A 14,959-nucleotide genomic window follows, 5' to 3' on the forward strand; every position below is an offset into this window, starting at 1 on the left:
AACAGAGTTTGAAGTCTGTGAGATATTTTTGGCAAGAATTTCTTTAATGCTCAGCAAAGCTGCATTTATTTGATCAAACTGTTAAAAAACAGTAATATATACCAGTATAACATCAATCTTACCCATGCACAAATTCTGGTAGGAAACGTCTTTGAAGAATAAACATTTCACTGAATTTTGCCACTGTGTTAACAAAGAAGTGTCACAGTTGTGAAATGATTATGTCTAGTCATCATCTATATTTTTGTACTGCTGTTTTAGTTCAAGACCAGATGCAGGCTACACTTAGGACAAGATAAGCTAAACAAGTTTGTACTGACAAGTAAGTAAATACATATTTGGGAGATGTAACATTATAATGCAATGTTGTCAATCAGATGGCAGGTTGTGATTTAAATGACTAAAATAGCCTACTGACAATAATGAACAATAATAATTTACCATTTTGCATATGATGTAGCCTATGATGTGATGACAAATTCAAGCACATAGCTTCACCTAATCATTTATAATTATTTAGTCTTATAATTTGTAAAATGCTAGTGTGAAAACAATTGCTTTGCATTTTAACTTATTTTGAAAATGGTCTTTCTTTAATTGGGAAAGCAGAATATTCAGCAGCCAATATTCCAGCCTGCAGTGTGACATGATCCTTCAGAAATTATTCTAATTTGCTGCTTAAGAAACATTTTCTACTATTATAAAAACAGCTGTCCATAAATGTATCCTGGACATCTGATGAACAGAAAGTTCAAGAGAGTAGTATCTATTTGAAATCAAATTCATGCAACAATATACTTCATTACTGTCACTGGTCACCAATTAAACGAAGCCTTGCTGAATATAAGTATTCACTTTAGTTAAAATAAGTAAAAAGTTTTGGGAAAAAAGTGATTTCATGGAGTCTTTAACATGTGGACACAACTATTTATTAAAAAAGGAATAACATACAGTCTAAATTCTTAGTCATTAATAAATCAGTAAATTAGTAACATTTATTAGAAACAAGTTTGCAAACTACCAACTGAATTAAATCTATTGAAAGGTGATGTAATTCTTCCCAAATAAAATTTGATTAATAAAATACAAATATACAAATATTTGGTTTTATTTTACCTCAGTTATCTTTGAAAAAATCAAAATACAAGAATCAAAAGAGCAAAAGCATTTTTAACCAAATTAATAATCGTATTTTAAAAAGTTTGGAGAATTTCACTCCACATTTCCAGATTTCACATAAAAGATGAAGGAAAAAGAAACAAAAAAAGCCTAAAAAATCAAAATAAAAACTGCACCAAACTGGCACCTGTATTACCATTATCCGGGGTGGAAAACAGCCTACTTGCACTGGAGACCGTTTTGCCAATGTCAGCTAAGGAGCGAAGATTGGACTTCTTGGTCTGGTGCCGATGCTTCCTCAGCAAGGTGTACATGACCTTTTCTTTCAGGTCAGCTTTCAAGAGGCCGCTCTCAATCTGACTGTCAGTGATCATTTCTGAAAGAGAGAGAGAAAACGACAAGCAGGCGGGATAAGCAGACAGCAGGAAAGAAAAAAAACACCTGCCTCATGCTTGTTTCACTACTACGGATCTCATTACAGCCAAGGGAGCAAGCTTTTTTATTCAAATATCAACTTTATATAACAATGCTGGTCTTCAAACTTTAACAACAACTTGGCAATGAGCTCTCTAAAGGATCTTGAAGTCGGTGTCAGTGAAGCGACACATTGCGGTCTATTCTTAGTCTTTAGAAGTGGACGTCTAATGAGGCAGTGGCTTGGGCATAAGATTGTCTGGTGGTTCCTGTAAGCATCTATTTTTATAAAAGAGGGTCAAAGAGATGAGGCCTATGCCCTCGGGCCCTTTTCATGAATGGTTTGGCCCTTAATGGCCGGTCCTTCAATTCATTTTTAGCTCAAAAGGCGCTCTATGAGGTTGACTGAGCTTAACTTAAGATTTACTGCAAATTGATTATAGGACTTGACACATCATGCTCTGAGTAAGAGATACGGATATGAGACTCAAGTATCTGAATTAATAACTCTCACTTGATTGGCTGCCAGTGGTTATGATCTCTGACCAGCTATCTTTAATTCACACAGCCGAACTCTATTCTCAATCATTCCTCTATGGAAAGGCTTATGAAATAATCAGCACAATCACATATTTTGCTGTAGTGCACTGGAGCCTTTTAACAGACACAACGTTCAACCTCAGTTTCCTCACGCTACGCCTGATTTCAGTATAAAAGGAATGGCCATCCTGAATGGATGCATCCACCCATGCATCTGAGCCCAGAGTTACAGCAGCGGCTGAGAGAGGACTGTATTAAACAGAGCTATGAATACATCCTGACATGTGAGTATTTGGAAACTAAGAAAATAGATGGGTTGTGCTAGCTGGGACGCTGCATGGCTATCACACGTGCTAGCTCTCAGCTCCTACGGTACATTTGGATTTTGTTTCTCTCTCCGATTCTGATCTGATTATAAATGTTATCTTTATGATCTTTCTTCTGCCCTTTGTCCACAAATATAGGGTGGCAGAGCTGATGCCCTACATGAATCTTATCTGAACGCTTCCATGACAGAACAATTGGCTCCTAAAATGATGACTGATTCTCAGAATGCACAAAAATAAATCCAATGCAAAAAGCATTATATATTTGACAAATATGCTGACGTCAATCGTTACACTGAAGAGCAATGCTTTATTTTCTGCAACAAAAAGCAGTAACACAATAGATTGAATTAGTTAATGTTAATTAACAAATTATGAACAAAACATTTATTAAAGTATTTGCTCATGTAAATAAAGTTGTTTATTGTTATATTACCTCATAGTGTGTTAACTAATGCTAATAAGCTTGAATTTGGATTTAAATAAGGCATTAGTAAATGCTGAACTATGATTCATAAATGCTGTACAAGTATTGACCATTCTTAGTTCATGTTACCATATACATTCACTAACATTAAATATTAAAACCTTTTTGTAAAGTGTGTTTAAAAGAAACAAAAAAACAATTACAATTACAAAAACAAAAAATACAAGCTCATTTTGGTTGTTACCAATAATAACACAACGTTTTTATTCTGGCCCAGCAGTACTTCAAAAGATGTTTTTGACGTTGACGTCTAAATGCATTTTTATTTTTGTCTTGCAGCATGCGACCTCATTGTTATCGTTTAGTTTTCGCATAATTTTGCACACAATGTTAATTTTTTTGATTTACACACATTATTTTTTGATCTGCAACCACAATACTTTGGGCAGGACACTAATCTGATCCAATAGTAATTGATCTGAACAATTAAAGCTTCTGACATTTTCTTGTTTTGGTCATTTTTATTAGTTTACTAATTGCTTTTAGTCTACATAGATTTAATATATTTTATCATATTTTTATTTCAGTTTATATTACTATTTCCATAGTAACAAGCAGAACTAAAATTATTTTAATCATTTGAATTTGATGTTTTGTTTAATTTATTTTAATTAAGAAATGGTTTAGTAATATAAAGATATAATATTGATATAATATAATAATCTATAATAATCTAATGTAAAATAATAGGCTTGTTTAAAACTGTCATGTGTGCACACAGACTGCTATACATGATACTTCATTGTTGCATTAAAGCATTATGTGTTAAAGAAAAAAAATATTTATTTAAGACTATTAAGACCACGATGTGCTTTTTATTTTAAATAGTTTATTATTACTATTATTATTATTTAGCTAGTTGTTTAGTTTTTAAATCAGATACCTCTGCTCAAAAACAGATCAGAGTATCAGAGTCTCAGGAGATTTTAAATGTGTAATTAGCATAGGGCTGCACAATATATCGTTCCAGCATCAATATCTCAATGTGATCATTTAGAATAGTCACATCGCAGGATATGCAATGCTGAGTCTGTATAATTTGGAAGTGTTTTTGAGGCCTGTCACTGTATTATGATTTGAATCATTCAGGCTTGAGAAATTGTACCATTTGCAACTACAATAATGATTAATTTTATTAAATTATTTTAATTTTTAATAGGCTCTGTACTGTGAGAAAAATTATAAAACACTGTATTTATTCACTTATGAAACACTCACTTTATTTCAACTGTATATATGTTTTTTTATTGTGTTTATTTATTTATTGTGTATTAATTATACTCCCCAAACAAAATCATCATAATCAACCTAAAATGATTCATTCTTTTTCTAAATAGAGATATTTAAGTCATCTGGTAAAATTGTATTCATATCGCAATATATATGAGCAATATCACACTCGTAGCAGTGCGATATGGCTGTATATCGACACTGGTGGGAGGCGTGCATTGGCACGAGGCCACAGGCCGAGTGCCTTAGTGCCCCCACCAATGCCGTTATACAGCCATATGACACTGCTACGAGTGTGATATTGCGTTTATACAACAGTTTGACGGCATAATTGTGTATACAAAAACAAAATCAAACATGGAGAGTCTCAAAAACCCTTTTGTATGAGGAACTACTTTCTTCTGCCTTGAATTCAAATCATAAGCTGATTGTTAAACAGCTGAGCAAGCATCTTTTAAACTTTAGATCTGTAGTGTCTACTTTTTGCTGGCTGTACGTGGGCGGAGTAACACAAAGGGTAAAGAGACTTTACAGGTGCTGATATTACTTAAATATATCACGGCTATCAGCCAATCAGATTCAAGAACCAGACAGAACTGTTGTATATATATATATATATATATATATATATATATATATATATATATATATATATATATATATATATATATATATATATATATATATATATCGCAGAATAACAAAATATCGCAATATTAAATTTTAACAATACCCTACAGTCCTAAATTAGAGCATCCAAAGCAGTTGAGTTTAGTTGAAGAGCATCTGTTTTACTGACTAGGCCCCTGTTTAAGCTGAAAAAGGCTGCATAAGAAAAACTCACCAACGACCCCTGGCAGAGTGGAGGCTTCTAGATCCAGCATGATGGTGCCCTTCTCTATACACGTCCTAAGCTCAAAGAGACTGTGCAAAGACAGAGTGGCCACGTGTGGTTTACTCCATCTTTCTCCACCTTTTTCCACCTTCTCTTCGAACTTGATCCACCTTGAAGAAATACAACAGAGAGCTGAAAGTACTGACGCATTTTGAAACCTCTTTGAGCATTGATTTGACTCTCAAGACAGTTTTTGTCCGCACAGCTAAAACCTGATTGTTTTTTTGTGTTTTTTTATGAAAACAAAGACTGATGTTTTTTTTTAAGAGTTTATGATGAAATATAAAGCACAGCATGTATTTAAATGTACATTTTCTATAATAATGAATAACTCTATAGTGTCACTTCAGGTCAATTTAATGCACTTAACTTTAAAAACCATATAAAAACCATACTGACCCAGAATTTTTTTTTTAATAAAGTCATTCTATTATCAAAACATGCCATATCAGAGACAAATGCCAGTTCCAGACAACAGACTAGAGTCTAAAACAACTCTAATCTTCCCCTCAGTACAGCAATTGTTCATTACAATTGAAGGGATTAATATGAAATCCTTAATCTGAAAACACACAAATGGGCTGCAATCTCATCTCCAAATCAATCTCTGGAATAAACTCATGATTGAAAAGAAAAGACAGCAGAAATCAATCTTGTACTCATCTTTAGTAATCTGTTAAATGGCCACCATTGCATGTGATAATGGCTGCTTGATTGGGAGCCACTCAACTGAAACCTGAAACTCAATGATCAAACCCACTGAGAACTGGCAAAGCTCTGTAATTGATGTGAGACTCGTCTTTCATCAGAGGCCGAGTTGTTGACTCAAATGAACTCACAATCGCAGCGAGCTAAAGAAACAGTGTCTGTTAAATGATCAGGCCTCAACTAAAAGTACACATAATTTTTATTTTATTTTAAGCTTCAAACCATTCATTAAAGAATTATCAGCTCAGAAACTTCCCTCTGGACACTGTCAAGTGTTTAAAATGTCTTGGCTTACTGGCACCAAACACCCACTGGCAATGAGCCAGCACACTTCAATCTTCTTTTGATGAATTGTATAGTGCCTGTATAACAAGCCAGCAAGAGTAATTAAAACAGCCTGCATAGAAAACCACACAAGTGTTCTGTTTTCCCTTCTTCCTGAAAATGCAGCACCCTTTAAATATTTGGGGTGGGTAAGATTTGTTTGTTGAAAAATACAGTACAAACTGTGATTTTCATTTCATTTTTATGTTGTGAGGCATAATATTTTAAATTGATTCAAAGTAATGTAATCCTTCAAACTTATTCTAAAAAGCTTGAAAATTGAAAAGATCAGCATTAATTTGAGCCATTTTGAGAATTTTATTTTATTTTTTACATTATACATATTTCTACTTTAACCCTTTAACAGGCATCATAATCACCTGGTTGACCTTCTATCCATAGGTAGGCCCACATGGAATCTGTGCGGGCAGATTTTCCGCAGATTTCCACAAATTTATAGCCCATCAATAATTTTTCAATTAATTTCAGTAATAGTATTGACTAATATAAACATGTTTATCTGATTTATGTACAATTCAGTTTGTACAGTAATATTTTCTGTCTTTTAGTAAATATATTGCTAACACTTTACAATAAGGTTCATTAGTTAATGCATTTACTAACATGAACTAATCGTGAACAACACATGTACAGCATTTATTAATCATAATTGAACATTTACTAATGCATTATTAACATCCAAGTCCGTGCTTGTTAACATTAGTTAATGCACTGAGTTAACGAACTAACAATGAACAACTGTATTTTCATGAACTAACGTTAACTAAAATGAACAAATACAGTAGTAGATGTATTGTTTATTGTTTGTTCATGTTAGTAAATGCATTAATTAACATTAACTAATGAACCTTATTGTAAAGTGCGACAGATACTGTATATTATATAAGAGACTTGCTTTGTTTACCAAATAAAGTTGATCTAACTGGATTTGCATTTTAAACATTAAATAAAAGTTAAAATATATTATTTTGATAATATAAGATAGTTAAAAGATTTTTTATTTTTTTTGCTCAGTGTTTGGACTCTCAGTAATGATTTTAAAGCACACTGAACTGAGCTAAACTGAACTAAACTTAAACACTAAAAACTGCTCTGTTTCAATTACTATGACCATTTATGTGAAGCTGCTTTGACACAATCTACATTGTAAAAGCACTATACAAATAAAGCAGAATTGAATTTTTTATTTCACGTATTAAAGTTTTAGTTATGATACTCACAAAATAATATCCACAGGTTATCATTATTATTTTAAATGCTTATTACTATTTATCAGAGTTGTGTCAGCATATTATTTAATACAACATGAGGGCACCCTAAAGGGTTGAAAGATTTTTGCCAAATAATGTAGTTTTCTTTTTCATGACTAACATGAACTAATGAAGATTTCATTAGTTCATGTTAGTTAATGTAATTACTAATATGATCTAATTATGCTTGAACATCATTTAATTATCATAGTTCAGCATTTATTAATGCATTTTAACTTTCATGATTGTTCACATTAGTAATGCACCATTAGTTAACACAAACTAACTTTGAATAACTTTATTTTCATTAACTAACATAAACAAATACTGTGACAAATGTTAGTAAAGGCAATAACTAACATCAACTGATACAATGTTATTGTAAAATTATACCCCTTTCTCTTCTTCTAAAATAAAAGGTTTTTACTAACATCAAACTTCTGAACAGTAATGCAAATCAGACACATTATTTTTGTTTACACAAAAAACAAATTATTATACAAAAAACACAAAAAATATACTTTTTTTTCTTGTTTGAGCTACCTAATTAAAATGAGCTGAAACAACACAATTCTTGATATTTCATTGGGAAAACTTTAATTTTTATGTTTAATCCACATGCATTTTTTAAAAGTGTTAAGTTAACTTAATCGAGTTGTGTCAGGACAACATAATTGAATTATGTAAAACTATGCACCATGAGATAAACTGTACAGTTGACATATGTACCCGCCACCACCACAGTTAATTTTTTTCCTCAATAACTATTTAACAAAGAAAAGATTTTTTCAGCACATTTATAAGCATAATAGTTTTAAAAATGTTTATTTATTTATCTTTGCCATGATGACATTAAATAATATTTGACTAGATATTTTTCAAGACACTTCCATACAGCTTAAAGTGACATTTAAAGGCTTAACTAGGTTAACTAAGTTAACTAGGCAGATTAGGGTAATTAGGCAAGTTATTGTATTACAATGGTTTGTTCTGTAAACTATCGAAAACAAAAATAGCTTAAAGGGGCTAATCATTTTGACCTTAATATGTGTATTAAATTTAAAAACTGCTTTTATTCTAGCCGAAATAAAACAACCAAGCCTTTCTCTAGAGGAAAAAAATATTCAGACATAATCAGACATACTGTAAAAATTTCCTTGCTCTGTTAAACATCATTTGGGAAATATTTAAGAAAGAAAAAAAATTTATTCAAAGGAGGGCTTAAAATTCTGACGTCAACTGTATATGCATGGATATGTAAAAACTCAAATAATAAAATATAATAATTAGTTTACAGGGGTTTAATATGGAGTACTATCTGCAAATTTAAAATGTGACTTTTTTACATAAATAAAATCTAAAAAAAAAAAAAAAAATCTAAGAAATTCTGTGCAAAACATAAGATAAAAATTAAGCTACTAGGCATAAACAAAAATTATCAGGGAAGCTTTCAAGCTGTTTTTCAACATCATTAAAATCCTGCTCTTAACAGTGACTGGAACAGCTCTGCTCCCTTTAATAGCCTCACTCAGATCCCCAGTCAAACTCCAGCACTCTTCTTACCTGGCGGTTTCCTTCCATTCCATCTCCTGTCCGTCCACCGACAGCAGCTCGTCCAGCTCCGTGAAAAGTTGAGGAGGCGCAGGACTGTCATCGTCCTCACCCAGGATGAATCGTATGCGCTCGGCAGCAGGTGAAACTGTAACAGGAAAAATACTGCGCGTCAGTGGCGGAGGCACAGTGCTGCATATTTCCGGCTTGCCGTCTTCACTTATGCCATTAGGCCTGATCTCCAGCTTTTCAGACGGAGGTGGAGGAATCTTAACCACAGACGGCTCTGAATCCGCATCCACATCCTCACTGCTCTCCATCTTCTCCACATTATTGTTCTCAAACGTGTTATCTGAAGCATCCATCCTATCTTCAAATAAAGGACTTTTGTTCCCCGGAACAAGATAAAAGCTGGACGAAAGAGGGAGGGAGGTCAAAAAACAGGAGACCTCACACAGCCAAGCAGTCCCTTAGACACTCATTAGAGCCCTGCTGTCCTGTGCACCCCACTCCAACACAGTGACACCTAGGTAGTTAAAAAGGGGGTCCCACTTGTCACCCCAGAGCAACAGCCCGCCCATCCAACGGCTGTACCCCATCTCCATTGGCCCTGCGGCTCTGGCACGCTGCCCCGAGCCCCTCATTAACAATTAGGAAATGTTTCACAAACTGTTCTTTCTTCACAAGAGGGCCTCGTTTTCCTTCTCCCTTGTTTTCTAATTTGAATATTTATCAGTTCTTGTAGGACAGAGAAAGTAAACAGTAATGTTTGATTTAAATCTCTCTCAGCTTATCGACTTAAGCTCATCAATATTATTCTATCTTATTGTTCATTGTTATTGTTTTGTTGTATTTATTTCTGTTTCCGCTATTGTTATTTTGCGTTGTAGCGATTTGAGTCAAAGAAAAGTGCATTACAGATAAAATGTATTATTATTATTATTATTATTATTATTATTATTATTATTAAAGGTACATCATCCAAAATCTGGCAGTGAAAATTAGTGTAAAATGAAAATATGAGTTGATGTTTAAATAAGTTATTTGTGACCTAAACTTTAAAATGTCATTTTACCAGCATAGGGCAGTGTTCAAGTTGATTCATTCATAGTTACATAAAAAATATCTGGGGGAAAAGAAGCATTTACTGACTGTTAACTAATTTACTGTTAACTAGATTAGACACAAATGTACACTAGATGTCAACACATTAAGTGGAGTTCAAGTTGATTACTTCAATTGAATTTGATTAATTTAATTTTTAAATATTTCATTTAAAGATTTTAGATGTATAAGAATTTACTGTTACAGAAGAAAAGTTCAGATTCAAAAACCTCTAAGTGTCGTCAGAATTTTTAGTCGAAAATAAACTTTTTCCTCAGCCTCCTTTGATTATAGTTTATGTTGAGTTATTTCACTTTAAAGGCCATGAAAAGAGCTTTTTTAAATTCTTATTTTAGAAGAAAATTTCAGAGGTTTTTGCATCTGAACTTTTTAAATGTTGTTGCATGTTATTGAGTAATTCAAGCTGATTCTGTATAGTTAATAATAAAAAAAAAACACTTAAAACTTTTATTTGTTGATATTTAATGGGATATAATTGACAGATGTTACCACATGGAGAGCAGTTCAAACTGATTTTCACTTAGTTAAAAATACAGAAAAATATTAAAATGGAAATAAACATTATGTATTAGGTTTCTAGACACTTACAGGTAACCGGATGGAATGCAAGTTGATTCAGTCATTTATTTAACTTATTTATTTATCATATTTGAATATGAATTTACAGTTACAGATGAAGAGTTCAGATGCAAAAATCTCTAAGTGTCGTCTGAAATTTCAATCGATAAGGACAATTTGTTTATGTTGAGTTATTTTACTTGAAAATAACCTTTTTGTCGTTAAAAAAAAAATAATTCAATTACTGAACCTACACAAAGGGCCTGATAAAAATTCTCATTTAAGAAGAAAATTTCTCACAAATTAAGAAAGCTTTTACAAGCTAACAAATTAACACTATGGATGAACAAAAGTAAACTGCAACATTCACATTATTTAACAAAAGGTTGTCTTTGGCATAAAACTATTGTTGCTATTCCAGTTTAATTATTATTATTTTTTATTTTGTCTATTATTTATCCTTTATTTTCCCCAAAATTTCCTATTGAGATACAGCACAAAAAGTTTCAGATAAAAATTAGACACACATAAAATAGCACGTATTAAAATTTACTCAAAACATTCACATGATTCTTCCAGATAAGACTTCAAAAGATTTTTAAAAATATGTAGAGATGGAATTATTTCCAACATGATAACACTATGCACTTCATTCCATTTGAGGGCCAAAGGAGGAAAGCGCTGTTTAACCAAACTCTGTAAATACTCTAGGAACAGTTAAATGTAATTTATAATTATACAGTTAATTAAAACCTTACCCAAATAAAACAAATTATTTTTGTTACATAATATGTAAAGCACTTTGTTTAGTAATTTGTTAAATACAAGTACTAACTACCAATAAATTCTGTAAAAAAAATTACATTAATTTTAAAACAATTGTATAGACATTTAATATACATAAAACTAATAACAATAAATAACAATAATAATAGTAATAATATTAAAAACTTTAAAAATTAAGGAAAGTATAAACAAAACTCAATCAATCGATAATTACAAGACATGAATACTGTGACGTACATGCCTCTTGCATAGGCATTTCATACAGTGTTATAACCTCCACTGCTGATGTCACTAGCTTGAGTTGACACCTTCTAATGTTGATAACATCAACATTAACAACATGGATACCACATAATTTGAGTAAATGAATAATCTGGTTGTAAATCTTTGCATTCAAACAGTCTGATTTCTGACAAAGCTCCAGACTGAATGACTATCTATAAAGCGCTCCAGTTTCTTTGAAAAGATCATTAAAATGCAGTATCTGCTGGGGACGGAAGCGGCGGACATGCGTTCACAATAGTTTTTCACAGCTAGTGATTTCCACAAATTTTACTGCTGCTGATATGTTAGAAGACAAGTCGGAGATGTTATCAGCAGTGATAACAGAATTAGAAGAAACTTTAAAACTATACTAGCTGTAAAATATCAGTAACTCATTTAAACGTTTACGTAATGCAATTATCTAAAACACCTTTGTTCATACAGTACACCATTAAATGTTTACAATTCAAAACACTGTAACAGACTATAAAAATCAGTACAGTAATATAAAGAAAATGTTTTTTACAATTTAAATATAATAATAATAGAAATAAATGCATAAATACATCATAGTCTGTAATTACTACAATTTTAAAAATAAATGAATATTTAAAAAATTTTATATAATTAAATAAATAAATATGTTTAGCATAATTGAGTACACCCCATTTTTTAAAAAAATTATCAATTTCTCTGTGAAAATAGGCAATGTACTTTAATGCATTTATACAAAACAGATTAATTAAGCAGATATATTGGATAAAATAATATTTTGGTCCCCAATCATATTTAGAAATTAAAAGATAATACAATTACGTTTAAGCTAAATATTGCAAAAAAAAATTACAACCTACAAAATTTCAAAACAATTTGTACTTTTTTTTTCTCACAGGTCTCCTGATTTTTCCTCTTTTTTGCATTTGTATTTTCTTTTTTTTCTGTAACATTTACATTTGGGCATACTAGTTTTGGACCGTTATCATAGGTTATTCTGTTAGACATGCTCCGAATTTGGTTTCAGTACTGATTAATCTAATTGTATAGCCTCCTTTTAAAAATAGAAATGTAAAAGATAGATTTGTTAGTAGTGTACTTATTAATATATATATATTATATAAAATTTAATTATGTAAAATTGTACCGTTTTTAAGTTTAATAATGATTCATTTTATTGAATTATTTACAATAAAGATTACGCAGTAGTATTTTGCATTTGATTATTCAAATTCTGTGTAATCGAATACTATTAAATTGCTCATGAAACAATAAAACATGTATTTAATTTGTGTTTAATAAATTGTATTTAGATTTTTAAAATCTTTTTCTTAATTGTGTTTGTCCATGCTTGTAGATTGTTTATTATAATTTATGCAATCTGAAATTATACATTCTTTCCAAATAGAGATATTCAAGCCATCAATTGTATCAATTATATCACAATATATATCACAGAATAACAAAATATCGCAACGTTAGATTTTTCCGACATTGTGCAGCCACATTTATTATTGAATAAATACATTTGTTATTGAAATAAATCATATAATAGTTGAATTTAAGAAAAAAAGCTGTTCTTTCGAAGTGAAATCCCCTAAAAATGTTTGATTTTGACAAATAAAATTGCAGTAAAATTTTTCTAATAATAATTACCATTATTGAGCACAAATTTGTCAAATCATAATTTCATAAAGTCATTTTAATATATATATATATATATATATATATATATATATATATATATATATATATATATATATATATATATATATATATATATATATATATTAAAGATTTTCATTATACTATTGTTACTCTATTTATCACCCCCCCCCAAAAAAAAAATATTGCCAAAAATCTTTATTTAAAAATTTATTTTATATTATTATGTTGTATTAACTATATACAGAGACACATTATTAAAATACTTGCTGTCCATTGATTAAGTCAAACAATTTCGAGTTGCAATATTTGCAAATTTTTTAGAAATGTTCTTTTTACAGGAAGTGACTAAGCTGTACTGTTTAACTCATCTGAGCCAGTGTGATGTCCAAACTTTGTTCTACAAAGTCCACACACACACAAAGTGACCCTGCGATGCATACAGAAAACTGGGATACCAAGCACTAAAGCCTCAGTGGGCACTCGCTTCATGCTGTTGCTAAGCAGAGCTGCGACACAAGGAACAAGTGGAGAGAGAGAGAGAGAGAGAGATAGAAAGAGAGAGAGTGAGAGATGGCTGATTCAAAATGGGAGAGAGAACGCAAAGGACAGATAGAAATGAAAATCGCATCGTTCAAACAAGTTTCAAAGCTGTGGGCCCTCTCGCCAAGAGCTACAACCCACACAAAGGGGACTTTGTCCATGCACTAGAGGCTTATGGGAAAAGCAAGAGGAGGGGAATGTATTCCCAGAGCCCCAAAAAATAAAATAAAATGGACTGAGCCGAGTTGCCACTTCATGTTGGAGAGTCCCAGTCTCACTATCAACTCTCTATGTGCACCAGCCCACATGCAAACAGTAATTGAGCAAACCACACTCCTCTCACTGCAACTCACAGCACGCACTCAATGGCATTCTTCAGTCATGCACTGACCAGAAAAAACAATCATTCTCTACGCTCACAAGTTTGTGAATTGTGGTGGTCGGGCAGTTACAGGCTTCCCACGTCTGTCTGTAGTAGAATTAATGGCTTTCGGAGTATACTTGCAGACGTAAATTAGATAGCAGGTTTCACTCGAAGAAATAAAGGTTCTTTACGGCAGCAGTCTTTAGAACCTTTGCATTGCACACATTTTTATATCCAGTATATGTTGGAAAATGTTTTTAGATTGCTAAATTGTCCTTTTAAAGAGCATAATAAAAGGTCATATTTGGGTTTTGGTGGTCTCCAACAACTGGCTGATATGCATGCAAGAAAAAACTCTTTCATTTTCTTATAATATGCATTTATTTTTACCTAATTATCCCAACAACTTCCATATGATTTGTTTGTTGATTTATTTTTCCAATCCCCTCCTTTCTGTCATGATAATCCATGGTGACTGGTCTGATATCCCAGCCTGTTGTGATTGGTCGACTGTGTGCAGTGTGTGTTGGAAACTAAACTCTCATCACAGCTTTTACCCACAGTTTACCCAAAGCTGGAACTTATTTAAACACCAACATACTGCTCTATTCTTAACCATAACTCCCAAATAATAACAACAACACATTAAGTATTTAAAGTTAGAAAGGCAAAAGTTGAACAATTTTGAACATTGACCACGACCAGAGATGGGATGTAACGAAGTACAAATACTCCATTACTGTAATTTAGACGATTTTTCTGGTATCAGTACTTTACTCCACAACTTTTTACTTT

General features: G+C 31.7%; 1 protein-coding gene across 17 annotated transcripts in view; it reads right to left on the minus strand.

Moving 5' to 3' along the window:
- slc4a4a (solute carrier family 4 member 4a) overlaps positions 1–14,959 on the minus strand; it is a 129,523-nt gene that overhangs the window by 62,370 nt on the left and 52,194 nt on the right. For 12 of the 17 annotated variants that reach the window (XM_087252621.1, XM_087252625.1, XM_087252615.1 and 9 more), the window contains 3 exon segments: positions 8,878–9,013; positions 4,961–5,121; positions 1,316–1,495 (listed from right to left, as the gene is read on the minus strand). In XM_087252621.1, the coding sequence (XP_087108747.1) occupies positions 1,316–1,495; positions 4,961–5,121; positions 8,878–9,013 (477 nt within the window). 17 annotated transcript variants of the gene reach the window in all.

This window comes from Danio rerio, chromosome 5, assembly GCF_052040795.2.
Source record: "Danio rerio strain M-AB ecotype USA chromosome 5, GRCz13ab, whole genome shotgun sequence".
In the NCBI taxonomy this organism is placed as follows: Eukaryota; Metazoa; Chordata; class Actinopteri; order Cypriniformes; family Danionidae; genus Danio; species Danio rerio.